At 39.4% G+C, this 21,605-nt stretch overlaps 5 protein-coding genes across 6 annotated transcripts; all 5 read left to right on the top strand.

The window, feature by feature from the left end:
* Positions 1-919: 919 nt before the first annotated feature.
* LOC144060155 (gamma-crystallin M3-like) lies at positions 920-1,803 on the top strand. Its single transcript, XM_077579394.1, has 3 exons — positions 920-1,043; positions 1,118-1,360; positions 1,431-1,803. The coding sequence occupies exons 1-3, from the start codon at positions 1,035-1,037 to the stop codon at positions 1,707-1,709; spliced, it is 531 nt and encodes a 176-aa protein (XP_077435520.1). The 5' UTR covers positions 920-1,034; the 3' UTR covers positions 1,710-1,803.
* Positions 1,804-5,717: 3,914 nt separating this feature from the next.
* Positions 5,718-6,550, top strand: LOC144060156 (gamma-crystallin M3-like). Its single transcript, XM_077579395.1, has 3 exons — positions 5,718-5,826; positions 5,905-6,147; positions 6,231-6,550. The coding sequence occupies exons 1-3, from the start codon at positions 5,818-5,820 to the stop codon at positions 6,504-6,506; spliced, it is 528 nt and encodes a 175-aa protein (XP_077435521.1). The 5' UTR covers positions 5,718-5,817; the 3' UTR covers positions 6,507-6,550.
* A 3,348-nt stretch (positions 6,551-9,898) lies between these two features.
* Positions 9,899-10,755, top strand: LOC144060158 (gamma-crystallin M2-like). 2 transcript variants are annotated; one of them, XM_077579397.1, is made up of 3 exons: positions 9,899-10,067; positions 10,140-10,382; positions 10,466-10,755. In XM_077579397.1, exons 1-3 carry the CDS (start codon positions 10,059-10,061, stop codon positions 10,736-10,738), a joined length of 525 nt encoding a protein of 174 aa, XP_077435523.1. In that variant the 5' UTR covers positions 9,899-10,058; the 3' UTR covers positions 10,739-10,755. The 2 variants fall into 2 exon arrangements, with proteins under 2 accessions (XP_077435523.1, XP_077435522.1); XM_077579396.1 differs by having other exon boundaries at positions 10,463-10,755.
* Positions 10,756-13,495: 2,740 nt separating this feature from the next.
* LOC144060506 (gamma-crystallin M3-like) lies at positions 13,496-14,339 on the top strand. The gene is made up of 3 exons (XM_077580122.1): positions 13,496-13,585; positions 13,698-13,940; positions 14,061-14,339. Exons 1-3 carry the CDS (start codon positions 13,553-13,555, stop codon positions 14,337-14,339), a joined length of 555 nt encoding a protein of 184 aa, XP_077436248.1. The 5' UTR covers positions 13,496-13,552.
* A 2,602-nt stretch (positions 14,340-16,941) lies between these two features.
* LOC144060507 (gamma-crystallin M3-like) lies at positions 16,942-17,863 on the top strand. The gene is made up of 3 exons (XM_077580123.1): positions 16,942-16,982; positions 17,266-17,508; positions 17,585-17,863. The coding sequence occupies exons 1-3, from the start codon at positions 16,950-16,952 to the stop codon at positions 17,861-17,863; spliced, it is 555 nt and encodes a 184-aa protein (XP_077436249.1). The 5' UTR covers positions 16,942-16,949.
* Positions 17,864-21,605: the final 3,742 nt, after the last annotated feature.

The following is a 21,605-nucleotide window of genomic DNA, read 5'->3' as shown; positions in this document are numbered from 1 at the left end:
GTTTTTTTAATATTATTTCTACATCCCAAATTGGTTTGATTGATTGACTGCATTTATGAATACGAGGCCAAAAGAGGAAATGAATAGTATCGAGATGATATCCTATTCTAATCCCATGTTAAAAATGAAGAAAAATTTCAACAGGGTCATCAAACCGCCTTACTAGAACCTTAAATTACAATATCTTGAAAGAGTGCCTCTCTAAGGACTCAAAAGCAGTTCATAACATCAGCTGTAATTATTGCCATTAGTTACTGACTGAATTTGTTGTTAACATTACAAAAGTTAATTAAACATTATTTGGTCATCAAACCGCCTTACTAGAACCTTAAATTACAATATCTTGAAAGAGTGCCTCTCTAAGGACTCAAAAGCAGTTCATAACATCAGCTGTAATTATTGCCATTAGTTACTGACTGAATTTGTTGTTAACATTACAAAAGTTAATTAAACATTATTTAACAGATGTGGTATGGTTTTAGTGACTTTCCCCACACTTAATCCAAACCAAATTTACTCATTTTCAATTTGTGGGAGTCACAGTCATGAGTCCAGCCAACCTCACACAGCCTTAGCTAGTAGGCTAAGGTTTTGTTTATGTAGCATTAGCTCTCTGCTAGAATTAGTCACAGGACTAGCAGCCATCAAGTGCAGTAACATAAAAGAGGTCCAAAACTCCACATTTTCAGCTACTAATAGACCAACATTACCCTGGTAGTGGTATTTAAGAAACTATATATCAACTAGTGATTAGTTCACACTCGAGAGAATTGACACAGAACTAGTGGAAGCTTCTCTTTATTTCTGACCATAATAGTGTATGTATACAGTACATGCATGCGTTTCCACAACATAATAACCCTTTAGCGCCCTGACTGCTCAGTAGGCTTCTATGTTGCTGACTCGGGGTTTCAAACAATGGGAGCCGGGTACGTCGTTTTCAAAACGAGCAATATAAATGTAACGGCTTTCGGCCACAGGAGCACACAGCAGACACCAACTTAGTCTTGAGAAGCAACCGAAAGAACACAACCATGGGCCGGGTAAGTGCTCTTGCCGGCTCAATCACCAGATACAAAGCCAAATGGTACTCATCACATATTTTCATACATTTCAGATCATCTTTTACGAGGAGAGGAGCTTCCAGGGTCGTTCCTATGAGACAAGCAGCGACTGCCCTGAGCTGACAACCTTCCTGAGTAGGTGCCAGTCCTGCCGGGTCGAGAGCGGGTGCTTCATGGTTTACGAGCGACCCAACTACGTGGGTAACCAGCTCTTCATGAGGAGGGGCGAGTCCGCCGACTCTCTGAGCATGAAGGGCATGAAGGAATGCATCAAGTCCTGCCGTGCTATCCCGATGGTATGACATTCTATCATATCAGTCAGAAGAGTGCTTTGTCCCGTTTGAACTTTTCTTTTTTCATTGACAGCACAGGGGCCAGTTCAAAATCAAGATTTTCGAGAAGGAGAACATGAGTGGTCAGTCCCACGAGCTGCAGGAAGACTGCGAGAACATCAGTGAGCGCCTTCGCATAAACGACTGCATGTCATGCGAGGTGATGGAGGGCCACTGGCTGCTGTTTGAGCAGCCCCACTTCCGCGGCAGAATGGTGTACGTGAAGCCCGGCGAGCACCGCAGCTTCAGGGAGATGGGCCTGAGCAGCACTCGTTTCATGAGCATGAGGCGAATCATGGATTCCTGCAATTAAACATTCACTGAATGCATGAAAAACAATCAATGAAATAAAATTCAACCTTGTACTATTCAAACACTTGTCACAACTAAATTATTAATAAACACAAGATGTTTGAGGACACATCTCTGTATGAGTACAAAATATGAATAATTAAAAAGAAAATGAAGGATGTAATCTCTAAAACTACTGAGTGCTTTGTTTTATGATAATAGCAAAATTAAAGTTTTCGATTTAATGTTTGGCCTGAATGACAAAGATTTACTATCGACTGCTGATTCCGTTGCAAATATTTGAGTACAGTTTCATTTTGTTTTTGTTTTTATTAAATACTGAGAAAATCAATAGTATAATGGATAGTAGCTCTGTTTGAGCAAAGTCTAATAGGTTACTTTGATTAGAATCTCAGAATTTCTACAAATGTCTAATAGAAAAATGTGTTATATTTCTAAATGTGCAATATGCTGGTCTTAACTTTTTCAGTATGAACATGAAGATGTGGGAAAGCACCTACAAAGGACACGTTGACAAAGTAATGATAAAAAATAACACATCATTGAGATAAGAAATTTTGAGGGCTAGTTTTTGTTCTCAAGCATGTATGCATACCAGCCAGCAGCTCATGTTAAGGACTAGATTACATGCACTACAATATTCTTTTAAGTGCTTTATTGGAAGTCCAGTTTAAAGGAGACATGTATGCTAAGAGTTTTGTTTAGTTGAGTGAATAGTTCGCCCCATCAATCTACGTATACAGGTAGGCCTAATTGATGTACATATATATAGCTCTTAGCAATATCATTGAGCTTGACCTTTTGGTTGAGAGACAGATAGTTTGTTTACCTATCCTAGAGGGGTACAATGCCTTGACGATAGGTTTATTCCGTCAAATCATCTGGAATACTCTTCTTTTCTTCTCTCCTTTATTCATACAAAGCAATATAGTGAGGGACTACTCATGCCTCCACCGAAATAGGTGGAAAGATTTTGGGAAATCCCATTTGCAATAGTTATATCACCAAATTTTTGTGATTAAATCGTTTATATTCATAGTGAATTTCAGTAGATCTCTTATTCAAAAACTTTCACTTAAAAAAGTCTTATTTTTGTGGAAGTTTTTGAAACATTAATATATTGACAAGTTATTTTGTTAAAAAAAAAAGCAAATACAAATACACAGATATTCTTCATTTCTGTCAGTGGTGGGTGGTGGGTAGGGCACCACAAAGCATTTATGCTTAGGGCACCAAAATGGCTAGCGCCGGCCCTGAGTGTGTCGTACGCTAACACTAAATGTCCGAGGAGATGACCATTCTTTTGGAAAACTATTTGATGATTTCAAGTCCAAAGTATCGTCTGATTCACAGCTGTCTTCTTTTTCCACCATGCAAAAAAGTTTATGGTAACAGTGTTGGGTGCATGTTGTAGGACACACGTTTCATGAAAAATAATTATTATTTCAAATAACCATGTTTATTAAAACAAATCGTCCTATGTGTGCCCTGCGATTAGCTGGTGAACGCTTCAGGGTGTACCCCGCCTCCCGTCCATTGATGGCTGGGATAGGCTCCAGCATGCCCGCGCCCTTCGTGAAGATAAGTGGTTGGGAAAATGAATGAATTAATATTAAAGCAAATGTCCCAACACTTACAAGAGGCAGCAATGAAACAAATAATAGAAAAAAATATTTGAATTTAAATTTCATTTTAACTGTTTTATTTGCTATTCAACTTGGTGATTAGGGGGCTTGGGACAAGAGAAAAATTGCATTTTAGGGGGTACTCTAGACTTATTTGAGATTTTTAGATTTGGTCTCAGAACAAGTAAATTTACTCAAAAACTGCATGTTTTACTATTTTGTTTGTGGATTATTTAAAATATGATAGGTGGGACGTAAAATGTCCTGCAATTCTGGAACGACATATGTGCTGTATTATGAGTTGTGGCTACAACAGCTCATTGCTTTACTGTTTGTCTTGTTCAATAAACAGACAAAAATGCAATGATGGCCGAAGCAACCCTTACTAACATGGGAGGACCTGAACCGCTCCGTTTCTTTGCATTTCACTCAAGCTGCAACATATCTGAAGATTGCTTGTAATTCAAATCTTGGCGTATAATCCCAAAAAATACAAAGCAAAAAAAAAAAAATTGGAAAGAGTTGAAACAAAAAAGTTTGGCCGACTGCTAGATCAGGGGTGTCAAACTCATATTAGCTCAGAGGCCACATGGAGGAAAATATATTACCAAGAAGGCTGGACCGATAAAATCATGGAATGTAACTTAAAAACATTTACCATCAGACAGATTTTTGCTATTTGCGGGTCAAACACTAAACGCTAAATATATATATATTTTTAAATGCAAATGCAAATGGAATGCGGCAGTTCCAGGTGTGTTATAGCTAGCCTTTTTGCATATATATTGTTCCCAGAATGCATTGTGTTGTGTGGTTAATGAAGTTATAAGTGCATTAATCCTTGTCATATGTGTTTGTGTTATCAGTAGTTGAATGTGTGTCGTATTTAGCTCGTCTATGTCTGATTTATGTTGGTCTACATATATCTATATATATATTTTATTTTATTTTATTTTATTAATTTTTTTAATTTTTTTAAACAAACCATAACTTAAGGTTGTGTGTAAAATAATGACATCCAGGGCAATTCTGTGTCCATGTCACATTGCTCAGCTAAGGATTATATATTTCCGTATATATGTGTTGATTGTGGCTGGCTGATTAATTGGTCCGACATTACTCTTTTTTTCTTCTCATTTTACAAAATCATCTAGTGAGCCGGCCCGGATTAAACCCCTTTGTGGGCTTTATCTGGCCCGCGAGCCGTACGTTTGACACACCTGTGCTAGATGCTGGCAGTAACTACAAACAGTGGCAAACTCTTCTTCTTGTCCTATTTTTTTTGTGGTGAATGACTCTGTAGAAATGTACACCATAAGATAAATTAGTCGGGGTAATGTTTGAAACATCTGCGACTCAGGCCTTTGCTTTGCTTTGATCCGATGAAAGGAAAAAGTCCCAATTGTCAACATGTGTGTACCTGACTTTATTCGAATGGTTCAAAACTAATCAGAACAAGACACGGACGTGGGACACCAGGTTAGTCAAGGAGTGGACACAAAAGGTTACAAAAGAATGAAAATGTTACCAATCATATGAATTGGAATTTTGAAATTCTATTTTGTATTAAGGAAATAGCAACATCAAACATAAGAATATTCACAGAGCACTGAAGACCATCCAACAAGCATCTAATCAGTTGATCTGCTTTTATTCCATATCCCATACGCGTTACAATAAAATGACTCATAAGCTTCCAGTCAGGTGCTGCAAGAATAACTTTAATGCAGTGGTGTCCAAACTCGGTCCTCGGGGGCCGGTAGTCCCGCAGGTTTTGGAGGTTTCCCTGCTCCAACGCACCTGTTTCAATCAACAGGATTGTTATCAGGCTTAGTAGAGCTTGCTGATGAGCTTCAGCTGTGTTGGAGGAGAGAAATATCCAAAACCTGCGGGACTACCGGCCCCCGAGGACCGAGTTTGGACACCACTGCTTTAATGCAAACTTACCTATGCTAGCCATGTATAGTAACAGGGAGAACAATCAAATGCTCCTTGACAATTTTACAGGTGGAGCATAATCCAACAAAAAGAGGTGAACGTTTTGTGAATCAATTTGCTAAGTGGAGTTTTTCGGATGTGAAATACTGTATGTGCTTGGCTCAATCAAAATTGTGAAACACTGATCTAGAAAATGTGAAGCTCTTCTGTATGCTAAAATATGATGCTGCATACATCTAATCACATTGCAGTTGTTTGTTTCATATACTAACTAATCATTATTTTACATCAAATTGCTGGGGGGGGAAATGAATGCACGACTCCTGTCAAAGGAAAATTCTGCGTGGACGTTATGACCCTGCAGCTATATGTGCAAGCAACTCCACACTCTATAGGCTTTTAAAGTCAGGTGCTTGCTCAGGACTTTAGACAATAGGGGGCACGCAGTCTTTGTCTCTTTTCAGGTATAAATGATGCATGTTCAGACAGAGCAGTATCAGTTCAAGCGCAGTTCTCTTAGCGATCCAGTAGACCACTACTATCAACATGGGTAAGGTAGGTAAACCACCGCCACCGGTGATTCTACTTGATTATACCAGCAAATTAAAAATATGTGTCCCCCCCTCCCTCAAGATCATCTTGTTCGAGGAGAAGAACTTCCAGGGTCGCTCTTACGACTGCATGAGCGACTGCGCCGACATGTCCTCCTACTTGAGCAGGTGCCAATCCTGCCGGGTTGAGAGCGGATGCTTCATGATCTACGAGCGTACCAACTTCTTGGGCAACCAGCACTTCCTGAGAAGAGGCGAGTACTCCGACTATATGAGTCTCATCGGCCTGAGCAGCGGTATAAAGTCCTGCCGCATGATCTCCATGGTAGGTCGAAAACACAACAAATACGTCACAAGTTTCCCTGCCGTCTTCTCTAATTCCTGATTTTGTTTTTCATCCAAATAAAGCACAGAGGTCAGTTCAAAATCAAGATCTTTGAGAGGGAGAACCTGAGCGGTCAGATGAACGAACTCACAGACGACTGCGAGAACATTATGGAGCGCTTCGGCATGAACGAATGCCTGTCCTGCCAGGTGATGGAGGGCAACTGGCTGCTGTTCGAGCAGCCCAACCTCCGAGGCAAGATGCTCTTGGTGAGGCCCGGTGAGCTCCGGAGCTTCAAGGAGATGGGCTTGAGCAACACTCGCTTCATGAGCATGAAACGCATCACCGATTCATGCTAATTGTACATTGTTGCCAAAATAAATGATATGACTTTCTAAAATCAGATTTTGTTGTTCTTTATCTTGATCTGTCCTGATGAAAACAAATTATTGGGGCTGCAACCACTTATGTAGACTTCATAATAAAGGACTTTCATGTGCATAGCGCTTTTCATGGATTTTTTAAGATTAATAAAAAATACAAATAAACTGCTTAAATGAAACTAAAGCTTCACAGTATATTCAGAAACACTTTCACAGACACTTGTTGACAGGCAGAGTTCTTAAGGCTGAACTATGTACTTTTGAAGAAACCTAGCAAGTCCACACCACAAGAAATGTTCCAAAAATAAAGTTTCTGGTAATTTTTGGGGTCCGAACAGAGACCCTGCTAGAGCGCTAGGTTTTTGACGATGGCACAGAAACCATTTACTTAGGGACGTCACCTGCAATGTTAGACAACAATTCTGATGAATACATGCTGTCCCCTCATATTTCAGGAACCTGAACATATTTGAACATATTTGAACATATTTGAAAAGTCTATGACTATTCTTTTTCTCACTACTGTTTTGATTGGTCATTTTTGCATCATTTTATAAGATGGCAGACTCCTCGAAAGCCCCTATCAAGCCTGCTTTCCATGTTTCCCTCCCCCAACACGCCTGAATTAAATAATCAGGATCCTTACCAGGTTTCCAGACCAGCTCAGTGGCCTAGTGGTAGAGTGTCGGCCATTAGACTGTGAGGTTGTGGGTTCCATCCCCTGGGTGGGTCATACCACAGACTATAAAAATGGACCCATTGCCGCCCTGTTTGACACTCAGCATTAAGGGTTGGAATTGGTGAGTTAGATCACCAAATGACTCCCGAGCGTGGCCTCTGCTGCTGCTCACTGCTCCCATTTCGCCCCACCTAGGTGGGTGTGACAATCAGTGGTATTTTAACTTTAACTTAACTGTAGAGCTTGCTGATCATCTGATCATTCGATTCAGATGTGTTGGAGGAGGGAAACATGGAAAACAGGCTGCATAGGGACTCTTGATGACCGGATTTGGAGAGGCCTGTTTTTAGATGGTTCCCTCCTCCAGTACACTTGATCATTTGAATCAGGTGTGCTGGAGGACGGGAAAACATCTAAACCATGCCCATGCCGAGGACCGACGCTGCCCACCTCTGTTCTAGATTTAAAATAGTTTGGGTGAGCTCATCTTCTTGAGTGAGAACATCTTCTCATTGGAACAAACAAAACTAAGACAAGACTAAAAAACTAATATTGCGGTTCTCAATCACTGTTGTGTACTAATGTAGTTTATATGTATTGGAAATACCCCCTAATGAAGTCATCAGTAATCCATCATGTATGTGTGCATAGACACTGTAAAATTCTTTTAGCTAAAAGCTGTCTTTTTTTTTTTTTTTTATGCACAGCTTACATGTTGAAAAGAGAGTAGGAAGAAGTAAAAAAACTTATCGAGTCCTACCCCCTTACAAAAGAAAAACAACAACACACACTTACACATAAACAGCTTTACTTATACGTGCGTAGATATGCCAACATTTAGTTAACATTTAGTTGATAAGCAAACATTTTTACAGAAACAGCACGCTTACACATACTTTTTTAATTGCACTTTATTTTCTACATTTGTACCGATTTATACCTGATTTAATTATAGTTGTATTTTGTTTTTATACATCCTTATAAACACAACCAGCGATTCACACCTTTTCAGGTTGATTCCAAAATTATTCCACAAATTTACACCTAGCTCTAGAAGCAAGATTGTCCACAAAACTGGACATCAAAGTTATACTTTCGATTATTTAATATTGTATAGTATCAGGATATCGTTAGCATCTGCCTTTCAACACAGAAACCCGCGAGTGCTTCCTCACTTCTGGCGAGTTCTTTATGACATGCGTCGTAAAAATACACGATATTGATCGTTATTAATGTTAGTTGGGTAACTTGACGTCCTAGTCGGTAGTTTCTGCTGGGTCTCATATTGGGACCTGTGTGATGTTGTTTCATCGATTTACATAAAGTGAACATAAAATTGTAACAGGCACTTGAAAATTGTTTTGTTTCATGTATCATTTTGTGTTACCTCAGCGTAAACAACTGTTATGTTTCAGACAAGGAAAAAAAACACGCGCATACTTTACAGGTACATTTATTAAAAATGAGAATTATATTGCGGGATTACAATTTCCACGCTGAGAGAGCCACCATTGTTGTTTACTGGATTTATTTTGAGACCGGTATGCTTTAGCCACAATAGTTGTGAAGTCCGCTTTTCTGTATATTTTAAAATTATGAGCATATCCATCCACTGCATACTGTAGACCCTTTTGCCTCGATCTGGAAGATATTGCTAAAAAACACTCACTGACATGCTCTGGTATGCAAGTGTGCAGAAGGATGTCGGACCTGGAAGCATCAACTGAAGGGGGTGGGGGCTTTTGTGAAAGGTCAATTGTCTTTGTGCAGTAAACCTGTCTCATCTAGTGTCTGTTTAGGTACTCAAGTCAATTCATTCTGTTCAATATCTTTGTCAGACAAAAAGAGGGTCTTTGTGCATTTCTTTAATTAAATAATCCTGCCAAAAATTGGCTGCCCTCCAGCATTGGGTCACCATGTTTGCCAAGACTCCCTTCCTCATATTGGAAAATAATTGTATTCATACAGAAATGTTAGATCAACTCAATTCCCTGTCACCCTGAAGAGGATAACAAGTATAAAAAGTTGAATGGAGGGGTATTCAGTTTCCCGTCTCTCATGTCCCTCCCTACCTGGCCACTAGCTTCCAATAAACCACAGTTTAGAAAAACCTATGTCAGTAAGTCAGACCCCTAGCCTTTTACAAAATGGTACAATACCCATGGAAATAGCTAGAATTTCAATCAGAATCCACTGGAGAATGCAAATGTATTCAACATTCTCACCAATGGAAACGCCACATAAGCATTTTTATTCTGAGGTCCGAAGAGATTTTGGAGTTACTATCCACACGGGGCTGATGACATCACAGATGACTTGAGTCAAACCTGATTAACAGAACAGATTAAAAGTCACAAATCTCGGCCATTTGCTTCACATATATGTATGCATACATACCTACCCTACATGCCTCCACAAACCACCAGAAAAAACACTTTTGTTTGTCGACCGCTGCTTTCTAAACAGACGTGTCAGACTATTGTTGTCGGCGAACAAAAGGATGCTCATGCCTATAAATTGTCGGCTTACGGATCAGAGCGTCATGCGGCGTGTTTTGAGTAAATCAGACAGTAATGTCCTACTCACTGTTGGAAGCCTTGAGAAAATGCTCATTGTTCTGTTTTCCGTGCGGGAAAACGTGATTGTAAAGTCTTCCCTAGGATGCAGTCAACGTGGAAATGTGACGAATGCCCCTCAGCACTCCATAGGGCCTCCATACCATGTTGCTGTGTCAGCGTTTCGCACACAATGGTGGCCGCAGAGTCTTTGGTTAGGTATAAAAGACACGATGGCGTCGTCACCAAAGCGGCATAACAAGTCTCTGAGGAACCAACGCAGCAAACACAACCATGGGCAGGGTAAGCGCACAAATCCATACTTTGAGTCATCTGTTTTGGAATCCTTTTTCAACTCGAGAATCCATTTCCCAGATCACCTTCTTTGAGGAGAGGAACTTCCAGGGCCGCTCCTATGAGTGCATGAGTGACTGCTCCGATATGTCCTCCTACCTGAGCAGGTGTCAGTCCTGCCGGGTTGAGAACGGATGCTTCATGGTCTATGAGCGCCCTAACTTCATGGGTAACCAGTACTTAATGAGGAGGGGAGAGTACGCCGACTCCATGAGCATGATGGGCATGAGGGACTGCATCAGGTCCTGCCGTGCTATCCCCATGGTAGGCGAAATCACTTTCACAAAGCATTTACTCAAAAAAAGAATGACAATGGATTTTAGAATGTGCAAACTGTTCTGAAGCAGCACAGAGGCCAGTTCAGGATGAAGATCTTCGAGAGGGAGAACTTCAACGGCCAGTCCCACGAGCTGCAGGAAGACTGCGACAACATCTTGGACCGATTCCGCATGAACGACTGCATGTCTTGCCAGGTGATGGACGGCCACTGGCTGATGTTTGAGCAGCCCCAGTTCCGTGGCAAGATGATGTACGTGAGGCCCGGCGAGTACCGTAGCTTCAGGGAGATGGGCCTGAGCAGCATGAGGTTCATGAGCATGAAGCGCATCATGGACATATGAAAGTCATTCTGTGGAATGTTTCTCTGAAAGAACGTAAATAAAAGTTTTCTCAAAAATCTGCATATCCTCATTTGGTCATCATCATTATGATATTTGTAGGATTTACCCGAGGAAGACCAAAGACTGCAGCATTATTTTTTTTTGCTCTGAAAATTCTTGAACTTACATCAGACCATATTTTTATGTTTAATTTATGAGAATAAAGTTAATTTTGTAGTCTTGGTGCCGGATTTTAATCTGGCAACAGTCAGATTAATAATTGTGATTCACTTAATGTAGTTCTCCACAATATCAAGCTGGGACTGCTCCACGGTGATTTGCTCGGGAAAGGCGGGACATTCTGTACAATACTTCGAGCTGATTAGACGATGCGGCATCTTGTGCACGTTTGTTTTGACCAATCACGGCAAGGGATGAAAACGTAACCTTCGGTCTCATTTTAGGGTAAAAGAAAAAAAAGCACGAACATCTTTACCAGATAAAAATGCATAAAACGCCGCTGTTCAACATTCAACAGGAACAGAATTAATTGCAGCGTACATTCGTCCTTGTAAGGTTAATTTGTTTCCCACGGTGTCGGCGCTTCCTGGTTTTGTCACAGCTGCATATCCCGCCCCCAAACATAATGTCGATCTCTGTGATTGGTCCGAACCACTAGTGGTTCAGTGAAAATCAATGGACTCGGTACAAGATGTATTCTTCGTAGTTTTTGAAGTCACAAATACCGCCATAATTCAAGGTTAGCCGGATTTACTAATACCCCAAAATGTACTCGTAGCCGCTAAATGGAGTGCTCACTCTAACTTATTGCGACAATTGTAAAAGCAGTGGAGACAACCATATTTAAAATAAAGTTTTGCACTTTGATTGTTGATTGATTGAGCTCATCCCAAGTGTGTGGCAAAAGGATGCATGTGCCTATCCTATGTAACATTGGACTGTATTTTCATGCCCAGCCGCACAAGTGCAGTGCAAAGCCCGCTCTATGAGCATGGGTAGAGTTTTCTTTTTTTACTGTAATTTCGCGGAGGAGTGCAGTTTTAGTTTTATTGATAGGCTGGAAAAGTGTCAAAATGAAATCTTGGTGACACTCACAAACAAACCAGTATACCATCCAAACATAATCCTTACGAGGGTCGCATGCATGCTGGAGCCTATCCCAGCTGTCTTCGGGCTGTAGGCGGGGTACACGCTGAACTGGTTGTCAGCCAATCGCAGGGCACAAACAGGCAAACAACCGTTCACTTATTATCGGGACAATTCAGAGATAATAATAACCTACCATGCATGTTTTTCGGATGTGCTAACCAGTCAGCCACCGTGCCGCCACCAGTATGCCAGTACGCCACCAGTCAAACATATGGAAACACTGGTATACATGTCTTTTTAATGTGTAAATTGTTTCATGTTTGCATGTGTCTGTGTCTTTGATGTTAAAAGTGGAACAATAAAGATTAAATTGAAAATTGAATACGTCTTCAAATAATTGAATGTTGGGCTTTGTAACACGTTTTGGACACCGTATAGTGTAGACATTATGTAAATCTTCTCCATTTTATGTCAAATTCTATTTATTTTACCGTAATTATATCACATTCAGTTATGAAGTCAGCACGATTAGCGAATCAGGATTTTAGGATCGTGTCCAGCCCCAGCTGTAACAGTTCTTAAAAAGTGTTACAACTTTAATTGTTACATTGACATTTTGTCACTCTTCAGATAATAAAATGTTGCATTGTATGCTTCAAGCACTTGGATAACTCACGGCCAAGGAAAGTGTTTTGGCCCATGAAGCCTGAACCACAGGCAAAGTTAACTCCATTTGCCACAACTGCCTATCTAATTAAACATAGGCATTATGTCTTAGGCAGTTTGCTTACTAAGTGAATTTGCACCTTAAAAACACTGTTCAAAACCGTTTTGTTCATTATATGTAGACAGCCCCCCCACACACACACACCTCATAAAACAAAACTGCACCTGTCTAACCAGTCTAAGGCACACCTGGGCACTAACCGTGGTGTCTAATCAGCATCTTGATATGGCACACCTGTGAGGTGGCATTGATTATCTCGGCAAAGGAGATATCACAGATTTAGACTGGTTTGTGAACAATATTTGAGAGAAATGGTGATATTGTGTATATGGAAGAAGTTTTAGATCTTTGAGTTTATCTTGTAAAAATGGGAGCAAAAACAAAAGTGTTGCTTTATATTTTTTGTCGTGTGTCTTTATTTTATTTATTTTATCCATCCATCCATCATCTGAACCACTTACCTTGTCATACCTATTTAATATAAATTGTCATACATATTTTATTTAATTTTATGTCACGTATGTTTAATATTATATATATATATATATATATATATATATATATATATATATATATATATATATATATATATATACAGTATATATATATAATGTACTTTTTTTTTTACTCTTGCTCAAACAAAAAGTGGTTGAAGTCTATAAAGTCTATGTACAGGTTGTTTCTAAGGAATTTATGACTAAAATCCACTTAAAAACCCACATTTCTCAACTGTACAACCCAAAGTCATGGTTGTCAACCACGTTTGGAACTAGTCACATGGCTAGCTCTGCTGAAAATGCTTTCTATCATGAAAGAAAAGGCTTTTCTAAAGATAGAAATGTTCCTGCGACCCTGAAATTATGGCTATACCACTGTGTTCTGGGTGTCGATGGTAAGTCGCTGACTCGGGGCTTTGTTAGGGGGAGGGGCCATGGATTGGTCAGGTATAAAAGGAAAGGGTTAAAACAGGTACAGCACACCACAGCAACACGTCCAGCATGAGCAACACTGGTAGCAGCATGAGGGGCAAGGTACGTTTGATTTAAATTAATTCCATACGCATTCACCAATATGTCAATTTCTTACCGATTGTCCTCATTAGAGCTTAATCTGCATAAATGTTGTCTTCTCCTGCTTTCCCAGATCGTCTTCTACGAGGAAAGGAACTTCCAGGGTCGCTCCTATGAGTGCATGAACGACTGCTCTGACATGTCCTCCTACCTGACCAGGTGCCAGTCCTGCCGGGTGGAGAGCGGCTGCTTTGTGATATATGAGCGCCCCAGCTTCATGGGCAACCAGCACTTCATGAGGAGGGGCGAGTACGCCGACCACATCACCATGATGGGCATGAGAGACTGCATCAGGTCCTGCCGCATGATCCCAATGGTGAGTTGAACAGGGTTGCGAATTGAAAAGCTGCAGAACAATTTTTGTATTCAACTTAGGCGAGCTTAGTGAGTGGCAACGCAAGATGGCGTCACTTTTTTTTTGATCCTCTCCAAGCAGCACAGAGGTCAGTTCAGGATGAAGATCTTCGAAAGGGAGAACTTCAGCGGCCAGTCCCACGAGCTGCAGGAGGAATGCGACGATATCATGGAGAACTTAAGCATGAACGACTGCATGTCCTGCCAGGTGATGGACGGCCACTGGCTGATGTTTGAGCAGCCCCACTTTCGTGGCAGGATGGCGTATGTGAGGCCCGGCGAGTACCGCAACTTTAGAGAGATGGGCCTGGACAGCATGAGGGTCATGAGCATGAGACGCATCATGGACTCCTGCAATTAACGTTCACTGAATGTATGAAAAACAATCAATGAAATAAAATTAAACCTTGTACTATTCAAACACTTGTCACACGTTCACTTTTTTAGAAGAATTAAATATGAAGAGCACACTGGTATTTTGACTTACAAGTGCCCCGACGTTAGGGTGACGTTAAGGTTTTTTGATTTCCAAAAAAGTGGACACCCCGACCTCAACATACTCAGTTACCTCAAATATGTCAGACATGAGAATTATTTTAACATCTTAATCTCTGAAAAACCCGTGAAATAGCCAGATACAACCCAGGATTTGTTGTGGCCGGCCGTGGTTGAGGGTGTAGAGGCGGTCGTTCAGTTCGGTCATTCGATCCTCGTTCTCCCCAAGTCACGTGTCGTTATGTCCTTGGGCAAAGCACTTCACACACATTGCCTCCAGTGCTACTCACACTGGTGTATGGAAGGTGCGAATAGTTGTTGGTGGTCGGAGGGTGCATGTTGGCAGCCATGCTTGCTCAAGGGCAGCTGTGGCTACTTAAGTAGCTTGCCGCCACCACAGTGTGAATGTGTGAGTGCATGAATAATGCATCCATTCCATTGTAAAGCGTATTTGAGTGTCTAGAAAAGCGCTATATAAATCAGATTAAGATAAACCCCGTAATGTGTGAATTTTGGACCCAAATACAAATCTGTAACACTCAAAACGCATGTCTTTTTACCCTACACCACTCCCGATCAACTTGGGAGCAGTCCGCGGGAACAACAAGGTGCACTCTGCCTCCCATTTATCGCACAATGAAAACCTGACATTTTCATACATTTATTTACACACAAAAAACGTGTAATGTAAAAAAGTGGATATATCCAGGCAAAAGAGGACATTTGGTCACCCTACCCAACAAGCACTTTCAGTTGTTTATTGAATGGGACAAGTTAAACAAGCATATACAACATGAAATCAGCTGAAAGGAGCATGGAGCAGACACTCACACTTCAAATAACCGTTGGTTAAATCTGGAGTCAGAGCTCCTGACATCAACACACAAATACTAGTGTGCGTGTGTGTGTACGTGAGACTTTTGATTAATTTATACTATATGGAGTCAGTTTATTACTTTACATATTCTTTCTTCTTGTTTTTATTAATATTTTACTTCAGTTTACGAATACAGTGGTATGTTTCTTCATTAAAAATATGTAACAAAAAATGTGGGTGTTTTTGAAGGGGCTGGGGCAGATTACCGTAATAGCATTTCAATTTACTTCAATTAGGAAAATGTATAGTATTTCGTACAGTGGGGATCAAAAGTTTGGGTACCAATCTTCAAAAGGCGTCAAATTGCAGATAAGACATTCTTATAACATATGTAAAAAAAAAAGTACGATTTTTATTTCCATCATTTATACTTTCAAAATAACAGAAAACAAAATAATGGCATCTGCAAAAATTTGGCCACCCTGCAGATCTTTTAGCATACACCGTCTGCTTTGGAAAGCTGAGACCTGATATTGCCATGGGTGGTTCACAATCATTGTCTGGAAAGACCAGGTGATGTCAATCTCAAATATTTTAAATGCTCAGACTCCTCTGACTTGGCACCAACAATCAGTGAATATATGGGTTATTACAGAATTCAATTGGAGGACATTTTATATCCCACACATCAAATTATAAATAATCAACATACAAAATGATTAAACATGAGGTTTCTGATAAATGTACTTGTCCTGAGACCAAAAAAATTAATTAATAATAATAATAAAATAACTATGACAAAAGAATGCTTGAAAATAGTTTTTAAAGTACCACATAAGTCTGGAGTACCCTCTAAAATACAATTTTTACAGTTTAATTGTGTGTGTGTGAATGTGTGTGTATCTTTGTACTTTTGATCCATCATCTTCAATTAAGTCTCAACATCAGTACTGTTTACCCGTCAATCAAACGTCAGGAGTCACGTGACGCAAACATTTAAGTAGATTTTTTTTCCACATAATATAATCAACTACTGTACGTATAGGCATATGGGTTATTGTATTGTACTGTGTGTATCTACAACATTATTTGTGTTTTGCACCATAAAGTGTTTTGAGATCTGTACTATACATTTTCTCAAAATTACCATATAACCCATTTACTAGAAATAAAGTACTTAGATTGTAATTTGACACTTTTGTTTATACCGCATAATATACGTTACTATGAAAATATTCCGTTTATACCATGAACAACACAGTTTTATTGTAAAAAATGTAAAACGATATGAAAATAAATTTTTCAGAAGCAATTATAATTACAAGTATAAGTTATTAACTGAGGGATTTATGTCTAAAACCCATTTCAAAGACCACAGACAATTCCTAACTATACCAGCCATAGTTAACCACACGGTTGGACCTTTTCACATGTGAATAACATGGCCAAAAGGGCTTTCTATCGCGAAAGAAATGCTTTTCTAAAGACTGAAAAGCCCCTCCTGCCGTGAAATTATGCCCATAACCTCTGTGTTCTGGGTGTCAATAGTAAATCGCTGACTCGGGGCTTTGTGAAGGGGAGGGGTCATCGTTTGGTCAGGTATAAAAGGAAAGGGTTAAACCAGGTGTAGCACACCGCAGGAACACATCTACGTCCAGCATGAGCAACACTGGCAGCAGCATGAGGAGCAAGGTACATCACATTTCATTCATCCATCCATCTATTTCCTAAGATTTGTCCTGTTTAGGGTTGAGAATCAGCTGGAGTCTATCACTGCTGACTCAGCAGATTTAGGAATGCCCTCATTTAGGTCCAGAATGCTCACATGGAACATATAGACAAGAGTCTTCAATTAATATTTTGGAATGTGGAATTACATATTTGAAAAGATGTGCTGACTTAACACCTTGCTGCTTGTTTAGATTCATGTTCTTATGCCATTTTTTTGACCACCGATCCCCTCCTACTTTACCAGATCATCTTCTACGAGGAGAGGAACTTCCAGGGTCGTTCCTATGAGTGCACGAGCGACTGCTCGGATATGTCCTCCAACCTGAGCAGGTGCCAGTCTTGCCGCGTGGAGAGCGGCTGCTTCATGGTCTATGAGCGTCCAAACTTCATGGGGAACCAGATCTTTCTGAGGAGGGGCGAGTACGCAGACTCCATGAGCATGATGGGCATGAGAGATTGCATCAGGTCCTGCCGCATGATTCTAAAGGTGAGTATCGAAAGCCATGTCCGTCCTAAGCCTCAAGAAACTTCCATCGATGTTAACCCGGATTCTTTCCAAGCAGCACAGAGGCCAGTTCAGGATGAAGATCTTCGAGAGGGAGAATCTCAGCGGCCAGTCACACGAACTGATGGATGACTGCGACCACGTCATGGAGTGCTTCCATATGAATGAATGTATGTCCTGTCAGGTGATGGAGGGCCCCTGGCTGTTGTTCGAGCAGCCCCAGTTCCGTGGCAAGATGATTTACGTGAAGCCTGGCGAATACCGCAGCTTCAAGGAGATGGGCGTGAGCAGCACTCGCTTCATGAGCATGAGACAAATCACTGACTCCTGCAACTAAATGGAGAAAGTAACATTCAAATCCATTAAATAAAGTATGTCGTGCACTATTCCATATTTGTCAGATATTCACCTTTACTTTGTGCCAAACTATCTCGGCCTTCATGTTATCATCAATTTTATTTTCCTTTTTCGGGGGCAGTGGCGTGAAAAGAGGGGCGCCGAGGGGACCCAACTTACGTGGGCCTCAAAATGAGGTTTGATGGGCAATGAAGCTGATAGTGAAATAAATATAATAATATGAAATGAACTTATTTCAAATAATTTAACATTAATCTATTCTGTACACAGCAACACTGCTTCTCACGTCACCGGCTCCTTTCCGGGCCAAATTATGTTTTCAGTCAGCCTCTGACCAACAAACAGGCTTGGCTCAGCCCTGAAGCACAATGTGGCTACATAGAGGATTTTGCTCAACTCAATGGATTTCTATTTACTGTAGTTCATGTACATTATTTTCTTGATAACCCGAAGTATACCATGCTAAAAGTTCTCCACTGGAATCCTTTTCCGTTTTTCGCACCAGCCATCCTAGTGTACCAGCTTAAACATTTTTTGACAATAATAATGTGTTTGCGGTTCTTAAGGCATAAGAGGATAAGCATATAAAGTGGATGAAAAGTTATTTGGACAATAGATAGCAGTACTTGCAGCTTAACAATATACAATCACACCACTTGAAGATCACTCCTGGTGTTCCCCAAGGATCTGTGTTAGGTCCCGAACTATTTATATTGTATATAAATGATATCTTTTGTGTCTCGAAAATATTCAAGTGTCTTATATGCTGATGACACAACTCTCTACTGTTCAGGAGAAAACCTGAAGCAGCTTCTGACTACTGTGGGGTATGAATTGCACACATTAAAAAATTGGTTTGACATGAACACATATTCACTCAACTTTAAAACAAAACAAAGTTAATAGTTTTTGGCGCTAGACAAATAACACATCAAAATTATGGTAAACTCAATTGAAATAGTGTATGAAAATACAGTTCTTGGAGTAGCTGATGAAAAATTAGTTAGTTGGAAGTCACACATGGATAATGTCAAAAGGAAAATGTCAAAAATTATAGGGATACTCTCTAAAATTAAGGATGTCCTGAATAAGAAATCCTTATACTAAGGGTGTCCAAATTATCGCGTTAATATCGCGTTAACTTGAAGTGCCTTTAACAGCACTAATTCGATTAACGACCGCCCCTTATTTGGAAAGACTCTACTGAAGGGAATTCCAGTCATGACGCAGCAGAAACGTCCTTGTCAAAATTACCCAGTAGAAATGCACTGTACTACACTGGAGCTAAAACACACAATGTTTAAGGGGCAGAATGTTAGCATGGAGGAGCCATTTGGACTGTAGCATTAACGCCGGTTCTCTGCTTTGAAGGAAAGCACTCGGTTCGCCGTTAGCAATGAGCTTGGTTGCTACAGCTCTCCTAGAGGTGTCTATGGGCACTCTCAACCCCTGTGAGAGCCAAGAGCCGAATGGACGCAGTCTTATCAGTTGGAGTGACCCCAAGGCACTTGATCTTTAGATGTGAGGCGTATTTGATTCAGCAACTCCAGAAAATAGTTTGTAAGTGTAATATAATCAATTTATAATCAATGCACATCCGAGAACTTAACAAAATAAAAGCATTCAACGTCCTTTAAAGGAGTCACTATAACAGAATTTAGCAGTGATAAATAATAATGCATATATTTGTGAGGACTCAAGTTGTATTTTACAATTTTAAAAATGTGCAGAAGTTCGCAAGTTACTTCAAGTTAAAAAATTGTTAATATGACAATATCTTTTATGCTTCGTTTCCAGTAATGTTGAGTAATTTTACAATATGCATCCGTATTGAACTTAACAAAATAAAAGCATTTAATGTTGTGCTAAGGAGTCATTGTAACACAATTTAGCAGTAATAAATAACAAGTCATATATTTGTGGGGACTGGGATCAAATTGTATTTTACAGTTTGTGCATAATTTTACAAGTTACTTCATGTTAAAAAATAGCTCTAAATATGAGAAGAAAAATGCACTGAGCTGTCACTATTTTCTTACAAATGTAATTATGCCATGTAGTGACAGAAAAATGACCTACACAAATCAATGTCACACTCGTTTTTTTACAGTGCAATAATAAAATAATTGTTATGAAATTACTGATTCAATTCAATGACTAAAAAATGCAACCATATTTCTATTGAGTTAACATTTCTTCCCAATTTTATGTTAACAAGAGTATGAAAAATTAAAAGAAGAAAAATATTGTACGCGTAAATTTATATATAAATTGAGATATAAATTGAGATATAAAATGTGTGATTAATTTGCAATTAATTGTGAGTTATTGTTGAAGTCATGCGATTAACTTCAATTGAAAAAATGTAATCGACTGACACCTCTACATTATATACATTATATTGTTCATTATTATTACCATATCTGACCTATTGTGTGGAAATCTGGGGAAACGCATATGAAACAAATACAGATCCTGTTTTCAAACTTTAATAAAGATAAAGCCATAAGTATTATTAATCAATCAAAATATACAGAACCAACACATTCACTATTTATTAAATCAAATACAATGAAATTTTACAACTTTAATTGAGTTTAAAATGGCACAAATAATGTACAAAGCATACAACAATCTACTCTGCCACAGTACTCAGAAGCTGTTTGAAATGAGAGAGAGTCCTACTAACAAGGGGTACAAGTGTCTCCAAAAAAATTAAAACAAGAACAAATATTAAGCAAAGGTGTGTTTCTGCAAAAGGTGTTTTTAATTTGTGGAATAATTTTGGTAGTGACCTGAAAACATGCAAGAGTTTCAACAAATGTTTAAAAGCAATGTTCAAAAAAAGTATTTAAATCAGACATGAGCTGGTAAAATTGCAGAAATGTTGTCAATCTGTATGAGTGTAATGAAAATTGTATATGTGAGTATGAGGATGTATTATGGTGTATGCCTTAGAATTTCATGTACATATGCTGCTGGCAAATGTACATACATCTCAAGTGTAGAAATATATTAACTTATTATTGTATCAATAATGAAATAAGTCAAAACATACAATAAGGGGTAGGACTAGATACATTTTCAACTTCTTTCTACTCTGTTTTGAACATGTAAACTATTCAATAAACAAACAAGTAGCCAGTAACAAAGTATGTACAGGGGCGCCTTGAGGGGTTTTCAAGGGAGCTGTATAGTGGCAGTCAACAGTCTTTCCAAATAATAATTCATCTATAAACTGGTAAACACGCTGGTGTATTGAACGGTCGAAGTAGTTTTGCTGGTCATTGAACATTTGTATTTGACGGGGCTTAAGTGGATCATAAATCGATGCATTGGGGTTTACTTTACTCTTTGGCATGCCACTGATACAGCGTGAGTTACAAGTTACGAGCATGGTCACAGAGTGAATTAAACTCATATTTTAATTTAAGGCACCTCTGTACTTACGGTAGTTCATTCTTTTTTATTTTATTTTATTAATTCATTTTCTGGAGAGCTCAGTATTGTTCATTCGGTAATTTTACCGATTTGACATGTCATCATCATTGCCCCCCAATTTATTTATTTATTATTATTATTATTTTTTTTTTTGGTATGTGTACATGCGTGTGTGCATGCGTGTGAGTGTGTGTGTATTCATTAGTTCACCTAAAACCTATTAAAAAATCTCATACCGTTCACCTAAACCAAACACTTCCAGCCAGAGTCGTGAGGCCGTC

This window comes from Vanacampus margaritifer, chromosome 11, assembly GCF_051991255.1.
Source record: "Vanacampus margaritifer isolate UIUO_Vmar chromosome 11, RoL_Vmar_1.0, whole genome shotgun sequence".
NCBI lineage: Eukaryota > Metazoa > Chordata > Actinopteri > Syngnathiformes > Syngnathidae > Vanacampus > Vanacampus margaritifer.
Note: the sequence above shows the minus strand (reverse complement) of the source record. Positions and strands in the feature narration are given on the sequence as shown.